At 55.6% G+C, this 18895-nt stretch overlaps 1 protein-coding gene across 1 annotated transcript; it reads right to left on the reverse strand.

The window, feature by feature from the left end:
* Positions 1-848: 848 nt before the first annotated feature.
* NGFR (nerve growth factor receptor) lies at positions 849-17976 on the reverse strand. Its single transcript, XM_074319759.2, has 6 exons — positions 17788-17976; positions 10808-10949; positions 7239-7598; positions 3270-3522; positions 1940-2100; positions 849-1293 (listed from the first exon to the last, which is right to left on the reverse strand). The coding sequence occupies exons 1-6, from the start codon at positions 17854-17856 to the stop codon at positions 992-994; spliced, it is 1287 nt and encodes a 428-aa protein (XP_074175860.1). The 5' UTR covers positions 17857-17976; the 3' UTR covers positions 849-991.
* Between the last annotated feature and the right edge of the window lie 919 nt (positions 17977-18895).

The raw sequence follows: 18895 nt of genomic DNA on the forward strand, positions 1-18895 counted from the left end.
TGTTGCAGGTGGGGGGTTCCTTAGTCCCTGACTGACTCTAGGAAAAGACACGGCCTGTGTTGGTTCTGGATCTGTGCCAGGATAGAGGGTACCTACAGATTGGGCCACACCACAGATGCCACACTGACACACCGGAGGGGGGCAGGCAGAGGGAAGCAGTGCCCCTTTCCACAAACCCCAAACCTGACTCAGGTCATAATGGATCACGGGACCAGGCCTTGGGTAAAGCATCCCGTCTCCACTGGGGTTGGACAGGCTTGGAGATGGTGGAGAGTGGACAGGATTTGGCTACAGGACATATTTCCTAGAGGGTCTCCCGGGCCCCCTCTCCTAGCCCTCAAGCAAAACTCAGGCCTGCGCTCCTCATTCAGAGAGGAGGGGACCTGCCCACATTTGGCCACCCCATTGCTGGGTGGCTTTGGGCAAGCCACTGCCTCTCTCTGGGCCTTACTCTTCAGTATGTAAAATGAGGGGGTAGACTAAGTTTTAAAACCCCCTTCCAGCTCTGTCAGGCCTCTGATCTTCATCTTAGGCCAGAGGGGAGGCCTGAGGGGGGCTGAGGCAGCGATGCTGCTCCCTCGGTCCCCAAGTTCACAGTGTAGAGTCCATGGCTCTGGTTCCTTAGTGTCTCCCTCTGAGTGTCTGGGGCCTCGTCATCACCTCTAACACCATCCCTGGGGTCACCCCTCAGGTATGATACCTGTTAAGGTGGGAAGGCCTTGCCCACCTAGAAGTATAGGGCGAAGGAAACAGAAGGCCTGAGATGGTGAGGGGCAGGGACAGGGTGGGAGAGGCAGCAGGGGCGCTCTGGCGCTGCAGAGGGGCTGTGATCAGAAGCTGTGGGACCACGTGGGAGCAGTGACAGGCTGGTTTAGGGGCCCGGGCTCCGCCGCCCTGCCCAGAGGAGCTCAGCTCTGATGCTGGCCCGTGGGGGTAGGCTGGAGCATCAGTCCTCAGAATGTGGGGGCAGGGCAGGGCTTCCCAAGGCAGCTCACACAGGGGACGTGGCTGTAGACTCGCTGCACAGGCTCTCGACAATGTCGGCGCGCTGGATGCGACGCAGGGCGGCCAGGAGGGCATCGAGTGTTGCGCTGTCCTGGGCGGCCCAGCTGGCGAGCAGGGCACGGACCGGGCAGGCCTCATGGGTGAAGGAGTCTATGTGTTCAGGCTGGTAGCCCAGCTCGCCTGCCAGGTGCCGCCAGGTGTCCCCCGCAGAGCCGTTGAGCAGTTTCTCCACCTCCTCCCGCTTGGCTGGTGGCAGGCTGCTGTACAGGCCTCCATCCCCCTTGAGGGCTGCCAAGAACCCAGGGGAAGTCAGACACTACCCGATGGCCCCACTTCCCCCTTCGGGGGCCAGGGAAGACCTGAGAAGGGCCAAGGCATTTGTCCTCCTAACCTGGGAAAGCCCTGAGGGGCTAGAGGCAGAGGGATGGCCAAGATGAGATTCTGGGTGGGGAGCTGGGCTGTGAATGGGCGAGGGGGGGGGTATGCTGACTCACATCCCCTCCCCACCACTAGCCCCCCTCCCTGACCCCCAGCAATTAATCAAGGCAGAGGAGGAGACTGAACTTCTCAGTCCCAGACTCAAGGCTAGCAAGTGTCCTGGAGCTGGGCTATGGGCCACTAATTAGGGGACATAATTAACTACTTGTTCCCCAGAAGTCCAGGGCAGAAGGCTAATTGCAGCCACTTGGGAGAGTAATTAGCCCTAGGGGGGACAATTAGCTTGATGAGTCTGGATGCTCCAATTTGTCAAAGCCTGCATTTCCCAAGTCATTCCACTGAAAAGGGCCTCCCCCACCCCCTCCCTCAGCCGACTCTCCCATCCTACCCAGAGGCACCAGGAGGCAGCCCCTCTGGCAGGCTGTCCTTCCGACAGTCTGCTCTGAATCACGCCTGATGGCCCTGCACCAGCCCCTTGCCCGGCCTCGCCGCTCACCCTGGCCTGCGGCCGTCTGCGTGTGGGACTGCTGGTCATGCAGGCTCTGGCTGTCCACAGAGATGCCGCTGTCGCTGTGGAGTTTTTCTCCCTCGGGTGGGGGCGTCTGGTTCACAGGCCGGCTATTGGCTCCTTGCTTGTTCTGCTTGCAGCTATTCCACCTGGAGCCAGAGGACAGGCCCGGTCTCAGGGTGTGAGATACACGTGGCTACGGTATCTATGCTCTGACGTGTGGGGGCCAGGGGCATGGTACGTGCCCAACTAGGACCCCCGCCATAGCACTAAGTTTCTTTCTCTACGTAGCTGCCCCTGATCTACACTGAAAGCACCGTGAGGGCAGAGTGGCACTCAGGGCGTGGTACACAGGGCAAGTGTTCAATACATGTTCATGGACTGAATGGGGCCTAAATAACGGACTTCCCAGGAGTCTACCCTTGTAAAATACTCGCACATGTGTACAGGATGTATGCAAAGACTTCCTCTGCAATTATAAGCAATAAGAAAAAACTGAAAATAAACTCAATGTCTATCAATGGGAGACTGGTTAAATTATGATCCATCCATATTATTGAATGAGCAGTTACACATGACCAGACAATCTCTATGTCCATAGGAAAGCTCTCCTGAGGGAGAGTAAGTGAAAAAGTAAATTGTAGAGTATGGATAATGTGATCCAATCGATGCTTTAAAAAACCTGCATGTTTACATATAACTAAAAAGTTTTATGTATATGTGTTTATAAATGCACAGAAAATGGCTAGAAAGGATCCAAACAGATTCCAATGAGGAGAGGGGTAGGATTTGGGGAGGTAAAGGGGGTTTGCTTTTTGCTTTACGAGACATTACGCTTGTTTACATTTCCCAAACAAGCATGTGTTACTTTGATAATTTTTCTTTTAAAGAATGAAAAATGCATTTAAACATTTAAAAGGCTTTCCAGTTCTTGCACATCCTGGATTTCTGGATGGGGTGCCCCAGCATCCCAAGTATGACATGGGAAGGAAAAGATACACGCATCCACAGGGAGCTGTGTGGGTAAATGGGGTTCAGGGAATGAGGACATAGGCAGCTGGTAAAGCAAGCTTTCTGTGTGTAGTTGGGGGCCAGGGAGTCAAGGAGGGGTGCGGGGACAGGACAGGGATGACCCCCTTCCCTACCTCCTGCTGACCTGCCGCTCCCTGGAGTAGGGCAGCTGATGGGGAGTGAGGATGAGCTAGATTTGAGTTCAAAGAGTGCGTGCCTTTTCAGGTCCCGGTCACAGTGAAACCCCACCTTGAGAGCAGCCCTTCTGCTGTCTGTTCCCCTCTCTGTCCCCCGTGCCCCTTCTCACCTCTTGAAGGCTATGTAGGCCACGAGGCCCACCACCACAGCGGCCAGGATGGAGCAGTAGACAGGGATGAGGTTGTCAGTCGTGCCGCGTGTCACCACGGGCTGGGAGCTGCCCATCACTGTGGTCACCACATCTGCCACTGTACTGGCCACGGGGTCTTGCTCTGGAGGTACCTCGGGCTCCTGGGTGCTGGGGGCCGTGCTGTCTGAGCCCTCTGAGGGTGTCGACCGTGTAATCCAGCGGCCAGGGATCTCTGGGAGAAAGGGTGGCAGGAATGAGCACCCATTGTCCCCAGCCCCTCCCCTTACGTTCTGACCCACTCAGCGCTTCTTCCCAAGTTCCCAGCCCGCTCCAGGTGCTCCTGTGCCCAGCTGTGATGCTCAGGGGTGAGAGCTGGGATGGCGTGCATGTTATGATGGTGGAGAAGAGCAAGGGCCTGGGAATCATGAGACCTAGGTCCCCTTCGGCTGTTTCTGTGTGACTCTGGATTAGTCCCTTCAACTCTCGGGACCTCCATTTTTCTATCCATAGAATGGGGGTATTAAGAGAGATGGGCACTAAGCTCCCTTCCATCTTGGAGGTAGCTGTGGTCCTAGAAATCTGCCTCCTCTGGGGGCCCAGAAGCCCAGCATGGGGGTGAACACACAAAGAGACAGTGGGCCTCTGTATGCCTCCTGCTGGAATCACTCTGGGAAATGTAATTTCTCTGGCCCTAGGTTGCCCCAATGAGCCCAATAACCCCTGTCCTAAGAAAGGATGAATGTACTCGGGTCCATGCAGGAGGTGTCCTGCCACACCCCACCGACCCAGAGCTGGCACTCAGCCTCCTTTCTGGTCTCTGATGTCCTAGCTCTAGGCTTGGGCAAGGTGGGGGTGCCGGGATGCCTTGCTTACCTCCCGCCAGTCCTTGGATGGCAGCTAGCCTGTTTCTTGCCCTGCATGGCCCTCACATAATCTGATCTTGCCACCCAGGGAAGACAGTGTCAGGCAGCCTGAACTCTCCCTGGGAAGGAAGCAGGCTGCTGGTGGAGAAAGGGCCTACAAAGCAGGTACTGCCCAGCCCCTGGGGGGAAGGAGCCTGTGCCTTGCCACCCACCTAGGCCCTCTCATGCCAGTTGGGCATTGCCAGCCTCCCTGGAAGGAAGGGCACCCGCCTTCTCCTGGCACCAGTGGGTGGGAGTTTCCATTCTGTCACCCTGCCAGGGGCAGTAGGCTCCCGGGTTGTGGGCTCTGGACGGCCTGGGGGTACCTGTCTGGGCAGAGCTGCCTTACTATCCGTCCTCACTTCCCACGCCTGGGGCAGGGAGGGAAAGCAGGCAGGACATGCCAATGGGGTGATGGGAAAGGCACTTTGCTCCCCACTTGGCCCCACCCAACCCCCAATTTGCCCACCCAAGTTGGAGTGAAAGCTGCGCACTGGTCTCCTGGGCCTCCTCCCATCAAGACAAAGATGCTTCAAAGGCCCCCATTTTCAGCACCTTCTGAGGGGTAAGGCCCCCAGATGTGAATCTGGAATCCATCTGGCTGGCATTGGGGAGGGGGCTACCATTCCCCCCACCCCTTCCCATGTCAGTTCTGGGAGTGGGTGGAGGGGAGGGGATGGGGTGGGAAGCAGGGGAGACATAGCCCTGTCTATTGGCAGCCCCAGATAAGGCATTAGACTGCGGTGGGGGGGTCTTCTCTTGCGCTGCTAGGGGACTGGGCCAGCTGGAGGGGCAGCCTGAGCTCTGAGAGTTACCCCAACCCATTGGCTGAAGGTATGGTGGGGGGTGTCGGTGAATCAGGCAATCACAGAGATTTGAGAGCAGTGGGGAAGGGCTGACAGGGTGGTAAGGGACAGACCAGGCTGAAGACAGCATTTTCAGGGCACTTTCCCCACATTTCTCCAACAATACCCTCTGATGGGGGGTGAGGGGATGAGATCCAGATGTGGCCATGTCCACTAGCATTCCAACCTGCTAAGCCCTTGGCAGGTCCTGACAGCCATTTCCTGAATGGGGGCTGCCAGATTTGGGGGCAGAAAAAGGGACCAGGTTACTCCTCCTAAACCCAGGTTTCACTGGGGCAATGGGGTGTGGAGGGGCTTCTACCCTGAGGGTGGGTGAATCACCATGTTGACGTCTGAAATGTATATGTGCAAGAAAGTACAATGCACTGGAGGGGTGGGGGCAACCAAACCAAGAATCAAATTCCATTTCCTGAAATGTTCCCTCTGCCCCAGAGCTGACATTTAACCCTTCAGAGGCTAAAGTGGAAAGGGGCAGAGGGACAGGAGTAAACAGCCCTCAGGGGTACCCTCCTCCTTCAGGGTGGCTGGAAAAGTGGAGTGGTATCTGGGGGGAATCTGTGAACTTCCCAAAAGGCAGAGCCCACCCCTCCCCCAGCCACCTTTCTTTGCTCTAACCTCGCCCCTAAGTCCCCCAACCAGCTGGTCTGGACTTGCCCATGGAACTGTGCCTGTCTGCTGCCAGCTGCTGAAATTCACTCCCTGCTCTGCACTGCACCTGACACCACTTGCCTGTCTCCTGGCCCAGGCCGATCGCCACTAGAGCCACCACATTCTGTACCCCAATCCTCCTCCTAGCCCCCACCCCCACCCCAATGTGGAAAGCTTCGCGCGCACACACACCTGGCCTCAGCCCCGCTTGCCAGTCCTCTCCACCTTGAGCTCCCTGAGCTGGAGATCACAGGATGTGGAAGGAAGGCATGGCTACGTGGGAGCTAGTGTCAGACTAGAAGCTCCCCACGGAAGGGATCTAGCTCCCCACCCCACTGGGGTCTGATTGAAGGCAGAGGCTGTGCTGCCTCCATCAGAATGGGGGATCTCCTAGGAACTAAGTGCTGGGACCTTGTCTCTTTCAGACTGGGGCAAAGGCTGTCTCTTCCATCTAACTTGGGGCTCCCTAAAGGAGGTGTTGTGTTGCCTGCTGGGAGTCAGGGGCACACTGAGGGTTAGGGAATTAGCCAAATGGGTGCCCAACCACAGAGTGATGGAGCGAAAGTAAAGGCACTGTCAACCTCCCCCTGCCATGGAAAAGCCCATCCATTGCTCAAGTTGGATGTCACCAACCAGAGACCAAAAATGTTCTCCCTGGCTGCCATGGTGCTTCCTCTTCCCATCCCAACAACTGCCCATCTCCTTGGGGCCCGTGCCTAGATAAGGGGGGCACATCCTCCTATTCACCCCAGGGGGCTAAGCCTTCCGTGTGCACCCTGCCTCTCCTCAGGCTCCGGGCCCAGGCCTGCTGCTCCCCTTTGTCCTCACACATGTTCTTCCTCACCCCAAAGCCCCTCCCCCACCTTCTTAGTGTTCCCGGAGTCTCCCTGCATCCTTGACTAAACGGTAACAATGACTGTGGCTCCCTCCCCCAGACACAAGTCGAAGTGGGCCAGCCACTTTCTCTAACCCACAGCAACACTGGTAACCACATGACCAGGGAGGAAACTGAGGTCCAAGGCAGGGTGACCCCCCACCCCCAACTAACATTGTTCAGATAGCAAATGACAAGGCACATTCCATCCCAGGTCCCAGAGCCACAAACCACCATGGACGGAAGCCAGGCCTCAGAGCCAAAGGGTCCCAACTCCTGAGGGTTCTTCAGCCTCTTTTCCAGTTCAGAAGGTCTGCCTCAAGGATCAAACATGTCCTGCTCTGTGCTCTAGACACAGTGGCCACTTTCCAGCTGCTTATCTGCAACCTATCCAATCCCCAGCTGGCCGCCACAGATTAGCAAAGCTGGGGAAAGTGAGTTAGAATGTAGTAGCTGCAGCCTGGTGGAGGATGAGGGCTTTCCAAACACTTAGCCCAAAAGAAAGAGTGAAAGGGGGCCATTGGTGAGAAAGATGGGGAGCCACCGCTGCCCTCAGGTTTCAGGAAGGGCGGCGGCTGTCTAAAGGCCACACCTGGCCCTGCCCGCCCCGGCCCAAGGGAGCGCCCTGCCAGCCTGCAGCTGGCCGGCCACCGCTCACCCTCGCACTCCGCGTCGGCCCAGCGCGTGCACTCGCGCAGCTGGCGCTCGGTGTCTTCGCACACAGTGCAGGGCAGGCACGGGTCCACGTGGTTGGCTTCGTCTGAGTACGTGCCTTCGGGACACTCCTCACACACCGTGTTCTGCTTGTCCTGGCAGGAGAACACGAGGCCCGAGCCCGGCTCGCACACGCGGCAAGCCTCACAGCTGCCGGTCGTCTCGTTCTGGTAGTAGCCGTAGGCGCAGCGGCACACAGCGTCATCAGCTTCCACGCATGGCGCCGACATGCTCTGCAGGCCCACGCACTCTGTGCACGGCTTACATGGTTCCCTGGCGCTCACCACATCGGAGAACGTCACGCCTGAGGGCAAATGGATGAGCGTGGGAGCGAGGGCTCAGAATTTAGTTGCCTGCCCTGTGGGCATTGGGACACAGGGGCTGCAGACTCTCCCCACGCCACCTTACCGCCCCACCAGGGCATTGACTCCTTCCTTCGGCCTTGCCCCCCTCATTGACTCCCACCTTCTCCCCTCAGGTCCCTGATCCCAGGTCTTTGAAAGCTCAAGGCTGCCGGCTGGGAAAGAGGAAGGGGACCAGAGAGCCGCATGCTCCAGGCCCAGGAAGCAGTGGCTCTGAGGCTTTGAAGGGTAGCCCAACTGATGCCTGCTAAATTTCTTGGCAAATTCTTTTAGAGAGTTCAAGCCCTGTACTCTTGTTCCCAGCAAGATTAAGGAATAATCTGAGCATGGGTCTCACCCAACCCTCCCCGCAGGCCAGAGATGGGTTGTGAATCCACCCCAAGCCTGGGGCCTTCACCAGGGAACCTCCCCACCTCAGCTGCCCTTTTATGCCTCTCTGCACTGGTGGAGGCTCAGGTGTGGCCTGAACGGGAGTGACTGGAGTTAGACAGCAGAATTTCCCACCCATGGCTCTCCTCCACGCTGCTGAAGGGCTTGGCTATGAGGGTGGGGTTGGGACTCCTGGCAAGCGAGTTCACGTACAGCAGGAGGGATTGAAACTAGAAAGCAAGAAGGACTTGCATACATCATCCTCTGCCCTCTCAAAGGGGAGATTTCCAATCTCACTCTTGACTCATGCTCTTAATGAACGGATGTGAGCTCCAGAATAAGGGGAGCGACAGCCGGGGTGCCGGGGTACTCTCCTCCTTGTACAGAGAGGGGAGAGACTCAGAGCGGATCTTCACCCCTTCCAGCCCAGGGTGGAGAACTCGCACCAATGTGAGTCTAAGATGTATCCTTCTTGCTCCAAGGGTGGAAAGAGCATAGATTTAGCCACCTGAGAAGCCAGGAAGGAGGAATTGCTCAGAATGAGGAAGCAGAAGTAGCGGGAGGAGGGTGCCACTGTAGGAAATTCAGTCGTGTTGTGGGGTCTGATCTTAATCTTCTCTAAAGGCACCAAGAGACAAGGGAGTGGGGCTAGATGGAGAAGCTAAGAAGAAAAACACAGACACAAGTGAAAGGTGCGGAAATTGGGGGAGAAGAGAAGAAACGACAGAGTCAGTTCTGGCAGAGGGACTCCTGTGTTTCCCTTCCTAGGGATTGGGCAGATCTGGATTCAAAACTGCTTCTTATTAGCTGTGTGACTCTGGGTGTTTTACTTAACCTCTCTGAGCTTTTTTCCTTTCTCTGTAAAATAGGGAATAATATCTCTGCTCACAGGGTTGTGGTGATGCATGAATGAAATTCCACCGTAAAACACTTGACACACAACAGGGATCCCATAAAGGCTGGGCCCCGTGGGGTGGGCAATGATAAGTATGGTCAACTTCAGTAGCAGGGATATAGTCACACAGCAGAAAGGACTTCCAAACATTAACAGCCAAGGCAGGATGTCCAATTATGCAAACAAGAGGCACCTATAGGGTTGGCATGTGGGGGTGGGGGGATGGTGGATCTAGTCACCCAGGAGGGGAAGAGAGGGCCTACCCATGAGAACATTAGCAGAAAACTCCTGAGAGAAGGTTTTAGGGGGTGGGAAAATGTGGTCTTTTTGGCAGAGAATGAAGGTAGGAGCTTAACGGGTTTCCTTGTGGAAACATTTTGAGGATAGAGGGAAAGTCCACTGGGGTCTCCATCCCATAAAGTGGGCTTGTAAAGGCGGCCTATAAAGGCAGCCTGTTATGGCAGCTGGTGGGAAGCAAGGGGGGCAGGAGGGAAAGGGAGGGGAGCAGAGGGAGGAAATGGGGGGGAGGATTCCTGCCATCATCTCTGAGCTTGCCTCCCCTCCTCTTCCCTGCAGATGCCAGAACCTCCCTCTCCCAGGCCCCTCTACCCCAGCCCTTGGTGAGTGGGGTCCTATCCTGGGAAACTTAGTATCCAGGGAGGAGAGGCCTGGGCTGGAGTCTAGGAAGTAAGAGAGACAAACTTCGGAGATTCCAGGGTAGCCGATGGCTAGCCAACCCTTCCCTGAGATGGAAACCCTGTTCGGCCAGGGCCAGGGCAGGCGGCCAGATGGCAAGGGCTCTGCAGGATGTCCAGTCATCCCACCCAGTCGCACACATCCCTCTGCTGGCAGATGGAGTTACAGGATCCACAAGCACAGAGACAGGAACACTGTGTGTTTAGGGACACCCGTGAGATGGGGTTGCCGGAAGGATGGATAGATGCCCATGTGTTGATGGTGGTGGGAGGTATCCAGAGGTCCGACTAGGCTGGCAGGTGGGTTCAGAGTGCCCAGTTCCTATACCCTTGTTACCCACATGATTACAGAATAATCTAAGTATGGTTCCCACAGGCCCTCCAGATGGTGCAGAGTGCTGGGTAGAAGGCAGGATCTGACTGTTGGCAGTGAGGAAAGGTTTCTGGGCAGGGTCAGGAAAAGGGGACTGAACCCATGGCCTGAAGGCAGCAAATGAGGCTGGGGGCACCCAGCAGAGCTGAGAATCCTGACTCAAAAATACACAGAATTCCGACCACAGGCCCATTCCCCTGCCACCTGGATTCTCTCCGCTCCCCAAGGATATCCCAGGTAGGAATGACCAGTACCCTCTCCCCTCCCCCACCTGACATCACCCCACAGTAATGACATCCTTACAGAGCTCCAACCCTCATCCCTGCTGCTTCCCGAAAGGTCTGCTTCCTTGCTCACAGCTAGAGAACAGTTGGCCTGGGGGGAGGGGTAGCCACACCCTCCCAGGATCCCCCAAGGTCAGTCTCCAGGGCAGCCAGGATTTGATCCTCCTCCCCTCCCCCCAAGCACATCGAGGGTAAGTGGCAGCCATTGATTTTGCAGTGCAGATGATATTTTTAGCTGGTCGTAGCATCAGCTACTCCTCCCACCTGGCCACACTCTTCTACCAGGCCGCTCTGCTTAGGGGCTGGGAAGGGGATCCCCAGGGTCCCCCTCCTCCCTCTGCATACCTCCCTCATCCATTCTCAGTTTCCCCTCTCTGCCTCTTATCCTGTGTCAGACCCACTTCTGGTGCCCATACAGTGGTGGGCAGGAGACTGCCATGAGGCAGAGCACTTGTAAGGCCTCTACTGGGCATGCTCATCTCTGGCCCCTACATTCCATTCTTCTCTCCTCTCCCCACTGCCACCCTATACTCACTGTCCAGGCAGGGCTCACACACAGTCTGGTTGGCTCCGCAAGGCTGGGCCACACCCTCGCCCAGGTTGCAGGCTTTGCAGCACTCCCCACTGTGGGTGTACAGGCCTGTGGGGCATGCCTCCTTGGCGCCTCCAAGTGACACCTGGGTGGAGGGAGATCAGAAGGTCAGTCTGGCAAAAGAAAGGAGAGGGGAGTCTTCCAAGGGTTCAAACACCCCCTCCTAAAGCCTTCTATTGGAAACACCTGGGCCCAGATGAGCTCACCAGGGAGGCATTAGGCACATCAAAGCTGGCAGGAAGAGACGCAGTGGGGGACAGTGCACCCCTGCAGGCTGTTGGAGGTGTGAGGTTAGGGCCGCCCTTGCTGGTCCTCTTCAAAGTTCGATTTGGGTTTCCAGCCACCCTGTAATCTCAAGGATATGCCACATGGGGAAGGTGGCCTGCGGCCCACAGAGGACCCTTGGGCAAGGACATTGAACGGCTGGACAGGTTGCAGCTTGCACAGGGCTCCCCGCCAAGGGGGCTACTGGAAGCTGAAATCTAGCCCAAATGCCACTTGCTAAGCTGCACCTCTGCAGGCCTGCATCTACCCAGAGGGGAGCCTTTTACTAACAAAGACCAGAAGGGCCGTGTTCCAGGTCCTTAATTCTATCATTCCACATGTAAATATCAAATGGGAGGAGTCTATGCCCAAGATAGGGAGGCAGAGGGGTGGGGTCTTGGGTTCAAATCCTGACTCTGCACTGGGAGCTCTGACCCATCTTGCTCTCCTCCCCTGAGTCTTCACCTCTCTGCACAGATAGAGCTGGCTACAGCTCAGAGCCAGAGCAAAGACCAGCCAATCAGCAAGAGTCTGGCGCCAAGAAGTGAGAAAGTGTCGCCTATTATCAATGATGAGAAAGTGGTTGCTCTCACCACCCAGCAGCCCTGCTCCACCAGGGTTTGATTTCCAGTCACCAGCCTTCTCCCCCCCTGCCCCCCCCCTATGCATTCAGTGGGAATGGCGCTGGATCTAGGGGAAAGGGGAATCAGATTCCTGCCGCCAAAGCATCTTTGCTCATGGATGGAACGATTTAGCACCAGATTCCCTAGAGGGAGGGGCTGCTGGCAGCTTGCTTTATATTTCTGTTCCTTAAAAAAAAAAAAAAAAAACAACCCACAAACTGCAGGTCTAATAAAACTCCCAAGACTCTTTCCCTGGCCCCAGACCCTGCAGTTCCCATTTGATGCCAAGAGGAAGTATGGGCTCTCAGGTCATGGGAGCAGAGGGGAGCTTTAATGGTCATTTTGGACATTCTTCTGCTTCCACATTGACCAGACTGTGGCCAACAACACTCCCTTCCCTCCGGTCTTTTAAGATATCCTGAGATCTCACCAGGCTTCGGTGGAAGCAGGGGGTGGACAGATTGGCTCAGTCTAGGAGGCAGCCTGTGGTCCTCAGGACCCAGCAGGGAAGGTGTAGGTAGCATAGGAGGAGGACCTTGGGTGCCACTACCCTCTCCTCCCAGATGGCAGGAACATCTGCAAACCAGAAGCTTTGGGGATGGGGGGAGTCCCAAATACAGGCTTTCCCCCAGGAGGCTAGCGAGATTCCAGAAGGGTCTGTTCGGATTTCTTTTCATCCTGTAGGGCTCTGCTTAAATATCACTTCCTTAAGGAAATGGGCCTGTGTCCCTATCCCTTCCCAGATCAGGCGGAGCTGTCCTGTTACATGTTCTCCCTTTTGACTATTTTTGTCTGATATGACACTTTACAGAGTCCGCACTGGCCTATCAGCTCCCTGAGGGCGGGACTGACACAGTACCTGGCACGTAGTAGGGACCCAACGTGTGTGCTTGTGGAATTATGAAAATATGATATGACCTCAATTAATTGGACGTCCAGGAATGACTTCTGGATAGCCGAACTTCCCGAAAGTCAAGGCTCTGCAGCTCTAATCACCTAATGTTTTTCATTTTAGCCATGGTGGCTGCACCGTTCTCTGACTCTGGAACATATCTTCATGGTTTCCTCATGACTCAGGAACTCAATATTTACACCAGCAATTATTCTGAGCTGAAATTCAGTGAAGCCCTTGTGTTCTTTTCGCCAAATTACCACACTTTCGTCTCTGACTTCTCCTGTCAACTTTTTAAAATACTTTTTCTGCCTCCTCCATTCCAGTCAAGATAACAGTTGTCAATTCTTGCTGCTACCAGTGTGACCTCAGCGGCCCCTCCGTTCTAATTTATTAGGTCTAATTGAATCTAGAAATTACCGTGTTTCCCCGTAAATAAGACCTAGCCGGACAATCAGCTCTACTGCGTCTTTTGGAGCAAAAATTAATATAAGACCTGGTCTTATTTTACTATAATATAAAACTGGGTCTTATATAATATAATATAATACAATATAATATAATATAATATAATACCAGGTCTTATATTAATTTTTGCTCCAAAAGACACATTAGAGCTGATTGTCCAGCTAGGTCTTATTTTCTGGGAAACACAGTATGTAACTAGCCTTGGTAGGAAGGTGTATAAAATGAGTGTAAGTAGATTCTGAACCAGGAGGGGGCAACTTTCTGAGTCAGGAGTGTGAGCTACCTGCCTTCATCCTCAGTGGCCTCCATGGCTTTGAAGGAATCCTGCCTCATCGCTTAGTGCTGGGTGATCTGGCACCAGTTTTGAATTTCTCTGTGCTTCAGTGTCTTCCTCTTTAGGTTATCACGACTGTACCTGCCTCATAGAGTTGCTGTAAGCATTAAACAAATGAGTAAGGTGTTCACGCACACTGGGAGTCCTCTTTTCTCTTTTCCAAGGTCTTTCTTGCTTCCTTTGTGGCTTTTTGTCTGTTTCCCGGTTACTTGAGGTAAGTGGAGACCTGAGCTCCGGAGACTTGGGGTCTGTGTATAGTAGTCATGGGAGGCATGCCAGCCTTGTACAAGCCCCTCTTTTTCAAAGCCTGCTCTCCCTGCTGCAGCCCGTAGTTCTCTCTCTTCTTCCAAGCCTTGCATTTGGAGTGGAGGCCATGTAATTAGTGACCATGTGTTTCCTGTGCTTGTTTATGTTTCCTATTTCAAAACATCGTAGGTTTGCTACTTAATAGTATGTTACTTTGAGTAAATTCTCAATCTCTCTGAGTCTCAGTTTTGCCCCCTAAAACATTGGGTTGGTAGTATCTACTGCTCAGGGTTGCTGTGAAAATTAAATGAAATAATTTATACAGATCTGTCTGGTGTACAGTAGGAGTTCAATAAATGTTAAGTACCAAAGAAGTATCTTGTCTTAGGGAGAGTGAGCTGCTGAGCACGGGTGGGAGACAGTGGGAGGGGAGCGTTTAGCCAGCCCCAAAAAGAGGAAAACACCTAAGAGACAAGGGGCAGAATAGATCTGAGGAAAGACTAGCCACCAGGGAGTCTGAAGGGACGATGGGTAATTGTTCTCCTTAAAGTTAATGAATTCAACAATTATTTACTGAGCATTGAAATAAGAGTTTCCAATGAGACATAGTCCCTGACCTCTGTGGGGAGTCACAGTCCCATGAGTGAGAGGAAATGTCACCCCAAACAGTTACTCCAGAAGCCATGATACTGAGGGAGAAAATCTTGAGGAATTGTCTTCATCCCCTGACAGCTGGGGAAGCTGAGACCCACAGAGGTCACTTTGCTAAATGGGCTGATGCATGGCCCCTGCCACACCCTGTATTGGGTCAAGCGGGGGCAATCTTGGGAAGCCGAGAAGGACGACCAGGATCCAGGCTAATTGCTCCAAAATGATCAATTTACCAAAATGACAGATGCAAGTGCCTGAAATGTACATTTATTACACTTATTTCCAGTTTGATGGAACAATTTCATCCCATTTTTGAGAATGTTTGCAATCTTTTTATTTTTGCCATTTCAAGGCTTTCAAAAAACTGAGGTGGAAGTACCTGTAAGTCAATTGACTTAAGAATCTTTTTTTAAAAATTTAAAATTGGACAAAATTGAAAACACACCAAAATAGATGGAAGAATGTTAAACTATTTGAATGCTTCAGTGTGATGAACCTTAACCATGCACATCAGCTTTAGCAAAGGGCTCCTTAGGTGGAGGGTGTTTTGAGGCGCATGTAAACCCAGAGGAGGCACTGGCACATGCCCTCCGGGGTTGAGCTTGGGATAGGAGACATGAGGTAATTACTGAGGATGATGCTGCGTGAGATTTTGAGGGGGGCAGGGACTGCGTTGGGGGAAGGGGCTCAGTTCCAAATTTGTGGTGTCAAGGGCATAGGACACTGATCTAATCTCCGGGGCTAGTGGTGATTCCGGGCCACATGTCCCTCCGCGATCTAGAAGGGGGTGGAGTGGTGGTGCAGACGGAGGAAGGGGTAAGTTCCAAGCCAAACATCCTGGATTCCCAGGACACCACCACTTACTAACTGGGAGAGCCTAGTTTCGTGCTTGAAAGTCTGGGAGGTTCAGCTCTTTCAACTGTAAAATGTGAATAACTAGATTTTCTCTGCTGGGACCTAGGATTAAATAACGCAAGAGAAATTACCCAGGGCAGTGCGCGGCACACAGTAGGTACTCAACCAATTTTATTATTCCGCCTCCCCACCGGGTAGCCCCAGAGAAGAATCTAGGCGCGTGAGTGGGACCGGGCTGGTACAACCGGGTGGAGACCCCTTCACTCCCGAAGCCGTCTCCCCCGCCCGGCCGCTCGCGTCCTCCCATTTGCTGCCCTCGCTGCATCCCTATTAGGCGCATTAGCCATCCCCGAGGCTCCGGTTACAGACGTCTGAATGACAAAGTGCCTCCATTACCGGCGCGGCCCGCCAGCCGACCCGCCGGGACGCGCTCTGGTTTCAGCACTCTCTCGCCGCGGCCCAGGAAGAACTCGAAGCGCCGCGGTGCGCAGAGCCAGCCCGTAGAGAGCAGCGGCGAGGCGGCGGCGAGAGCCGCAGGGGCTGCAGGCGGCAGATTCTGCGCGGAGTCCACCTTCCCCAGCCCCTCCACGCCCAGCTCTCCTCCTTCCTCGCCTCTTTCCACTCTGGGAACACTCTCTCCAACCCGGGTCCGGAGCCCACCCCCTCGCCCCTCCGGGATCCGCACTACTGGCTGCCCTAGTCCCACCTCCCCGCACCCCCCGCACCCGACCCAGAAGCATCTCTACCCCGCGGCGTTAGTCAGCAAACGTGCCCGCAATCACTCTCAAATCCCCAGACAAAGCCACAGGTACTGACAGCTCCAGGGAACCTGGGCTGAGCTTTGGGGAGGGGTCAGCGCCCGAAGAGGGTCTCTGCCCACCCCGCCTGACTCTGGGGGTCGTGTCAAGCCCACCCCGCCGACAATCGCAGCTCTTATTCCGACCTGGAACCCAGGCTGCCCCCTTAAGTGGTGCGGGGAGTTGGTAGCTGGGAATCAGGTGAGGGGCAGTCTAGCTAGGACTCTGGTTGCTTGTGGGATCTTGGCCAAGTTGTTTAAACTCTCAAAGCCTCAGTCTCCTTATCTGTAAAACGGGGATCTGGGGCGCGATGCTCAGATGAGAGATGAAGATGGCAGGCAGAGTGAGGACACCTCCTCCATTGCCAAACCTTACAAAGAAACTCTCTTCATGGCTACACACCAGGGCACATATCCGGAATATTTTGTCAGAACTACACGGCCGACTTAGATGCTTAAGAGGACCCGCAGTTCTTTGCCGAGACGCAGTCCGAGGCGGCTGAGCGCCTCTGTCTCGTTCGGTGCTCAGCGTCTTCATACGAAAGCTGGGCGGGGCACAGGCGGAATCCCGACCTGCCTGAGCGCTGGAGCGGAGCGAACCGCGAGCGTGGCGTTCGGGTCACTTAACTTAATGGGGGACCGGCACACACCCCCAGTGGCTCCGGCAGCTGCAGAGGGCACAACTCTCGCACCGCAGCGCCCCCTGCGGGCCGCCTGCGCCGCCCGGAGCTGCGCGCTGCCCCGACATTCCCCGCCTGGCGCGTCCTGCACCCCCAGACTTGGCGGCGGCCAGACGCTATCTGACGACGCTAGCTCCAACCCTTCCGGTCCGCCGCGCTGCTTCCAATCGCGAGAATAAGCGCGTCGGAGCAGCCCGCGGGTTGTAGGAGAACCGGGGAAGAGGGTTCGCCCCGGCGAAGTGGGCGCTCCTTTCCCAGCCTCTGATTCCCAGCCGCAATTCCCGGACTGGGCGAAGCCGCGGGAAAGAGCGCGCGACAGGCGCGGGAAGCGTCCGTGCCTCTGCGCTCTCTTCTGGTCCCGGGGTCCTTCGGCGGACCCGTGGGGCTCCGACCACCTTCGGGTCCACTCTCCCTTCTCCGTCTTCTTTCAATTTACTTCCATCTCTCTGCCTCCCTCGCCGTCGTCCCTTTTCTGCTCTCCCTAATCCACTTCTCTCTCTTCAACAGACCCCCCCACTCCCGAAGCTCTCCCTTCCACGCCCCTCCCCCCCATTGTCTGGTCAGTCCTCATTGTCCGATGCCCGGTTCCCTCTGTCGCTCCAGCCTCCTCCCCTATTGTTCCATCCCTTCGTCTCTGGTTCCCCACCCCAGCCCCGCTCGCCCCTCACATCTCTAGTCCCCGTCTCATTCCTCCTTCTTCTCTAGCCTGGGTTCCGTCCCACGACCCTCCAGAAATCAAGATGCTCAGAGAGAAAGTCGCCTCGAGATCCTGGCATTCAAGCGTCCTCTTCCATAGAACTCAAGCATCCGAGAGCCCCAGGGCCCCCGCCTCAGAGACCCCTCCCGGCTCCTCCACACACACCTCCGCGGTACCCGAGTGCCCGCATCCGTGCGCCCCTCTTGCCCACATCTCTACCCTGGATCTCTGGGTCGCCTCTGGCCTTGACAACCCTGGACGCTCCTCCGTGGATCCTGGCTTCGGAGCTCCTCTCCCGCCATCCATCCCCAGCGTCTGGGACCCCAACGCTCTGTTATGTTTTCCCTCGGGGAAACCTGAACTCATCGGGGTTCCGGTCCTGTCAGAAGGAACGGATTCCCCTCGGCTAGCACTCACCCCCAGGAGCAGCAAAAGCAGCAGCAGGCGCAGCGGGTCCATGGCGCATCCGGCGGCACCTGCCCCCATCGTCCGCCTCCCGCGGCAGCGCCCGGCTTCCAGTTAGTCCGCTCCGCGGACAGATAGGGCTGCGCTGCGCTCCAGCGCCCGCCCCCCGGAGCTGGCCGAAGCTCCGCTCCCTCTGGCTGCGGGCGGGAGGGGTTGAGAGAAGCCAGTGCGGCGGCCCCGCCTCCTCCCCGCCCACCCCCGGAACCGCGCCCGCCCGCCCTGCCGCCTCCGGGAGGGTAGTGGAGGGGGAGGGAGGGCGTTCGGGGAGCCGCGCCCGAGCGCCCCGCTGCCTCTTCTCGGCGCCCTGGCCCTCATAGCCTCTCCCCCACCTCGCCCCAGTACCCAGAGGCCGGCCCGCGCTAGGGCGCGTGGGTCCGGGATGCTGTGCGCTCTGGACCACGGCAGCTCCGGTTCCCCTCCGGCTTCGCCCACCCGCAGGATTCACCCTCTTACCCATCTTCCTCTGCCTCAGGCTTCATTCAGCTTCTTCCCTGGTGCCCTGCTCCCTTCCCAGCCTTTATCAGCAAGAATGCCCACTGCCCGGCCCGCCCTTCATCTCCTGGTCCATACCCTACCCCTATCCTTGCAAAGTCCTAGACTGAGGGACGGAAAGGAGTAGCAGGTGGCCTGACCCTGACGGTGTGCAGCGGGGCATTCAAGGTGGATTCCATCCCGACATCATTTGAATTCTCAAAAGATGGGTTTGAAAGGGTCACAAGTGTTCACACAAAACACAGGAAAACACATACCCTCAAGCTGACATATATATGTATTTACGCATCACATATGCCCACACCACTCTCATGTAGACCTGCACGTTCTACACAGGCATATGCACCTCCACACTCAAGCACACATGCACACTTGTCACACATGTCATAATGCTCAAACACACTCACCTACACACGTACGTGTACATATACAGTCACGTCCACACAAACCTTCACATGTACATTCTCTTGCACAAGTGCATACACACATTCGTGAGCACACACACTCTTACACCCATACACAAACACTCAGGTGTATCAACAGTATACCTTCACTAGACTGTGAGTGT

This window comes from Rhinolophus sinicus, chromosome 12 (assembly GCF_057876585.1).
Source record: "Rhinolophus sinicus isolate RSI-liver-muscle chromosome 12, RSI-T2T, whole genome shotgun sequence".
In the NCBI taxonomy this organism is placed as follows: domain Eukaryota; kingdom Metazoa; phylum Chordata; class Mammalia; order Chiroptera; family Rhinolophidae; genus Rhinolophus; species Rhinolophus sinicus.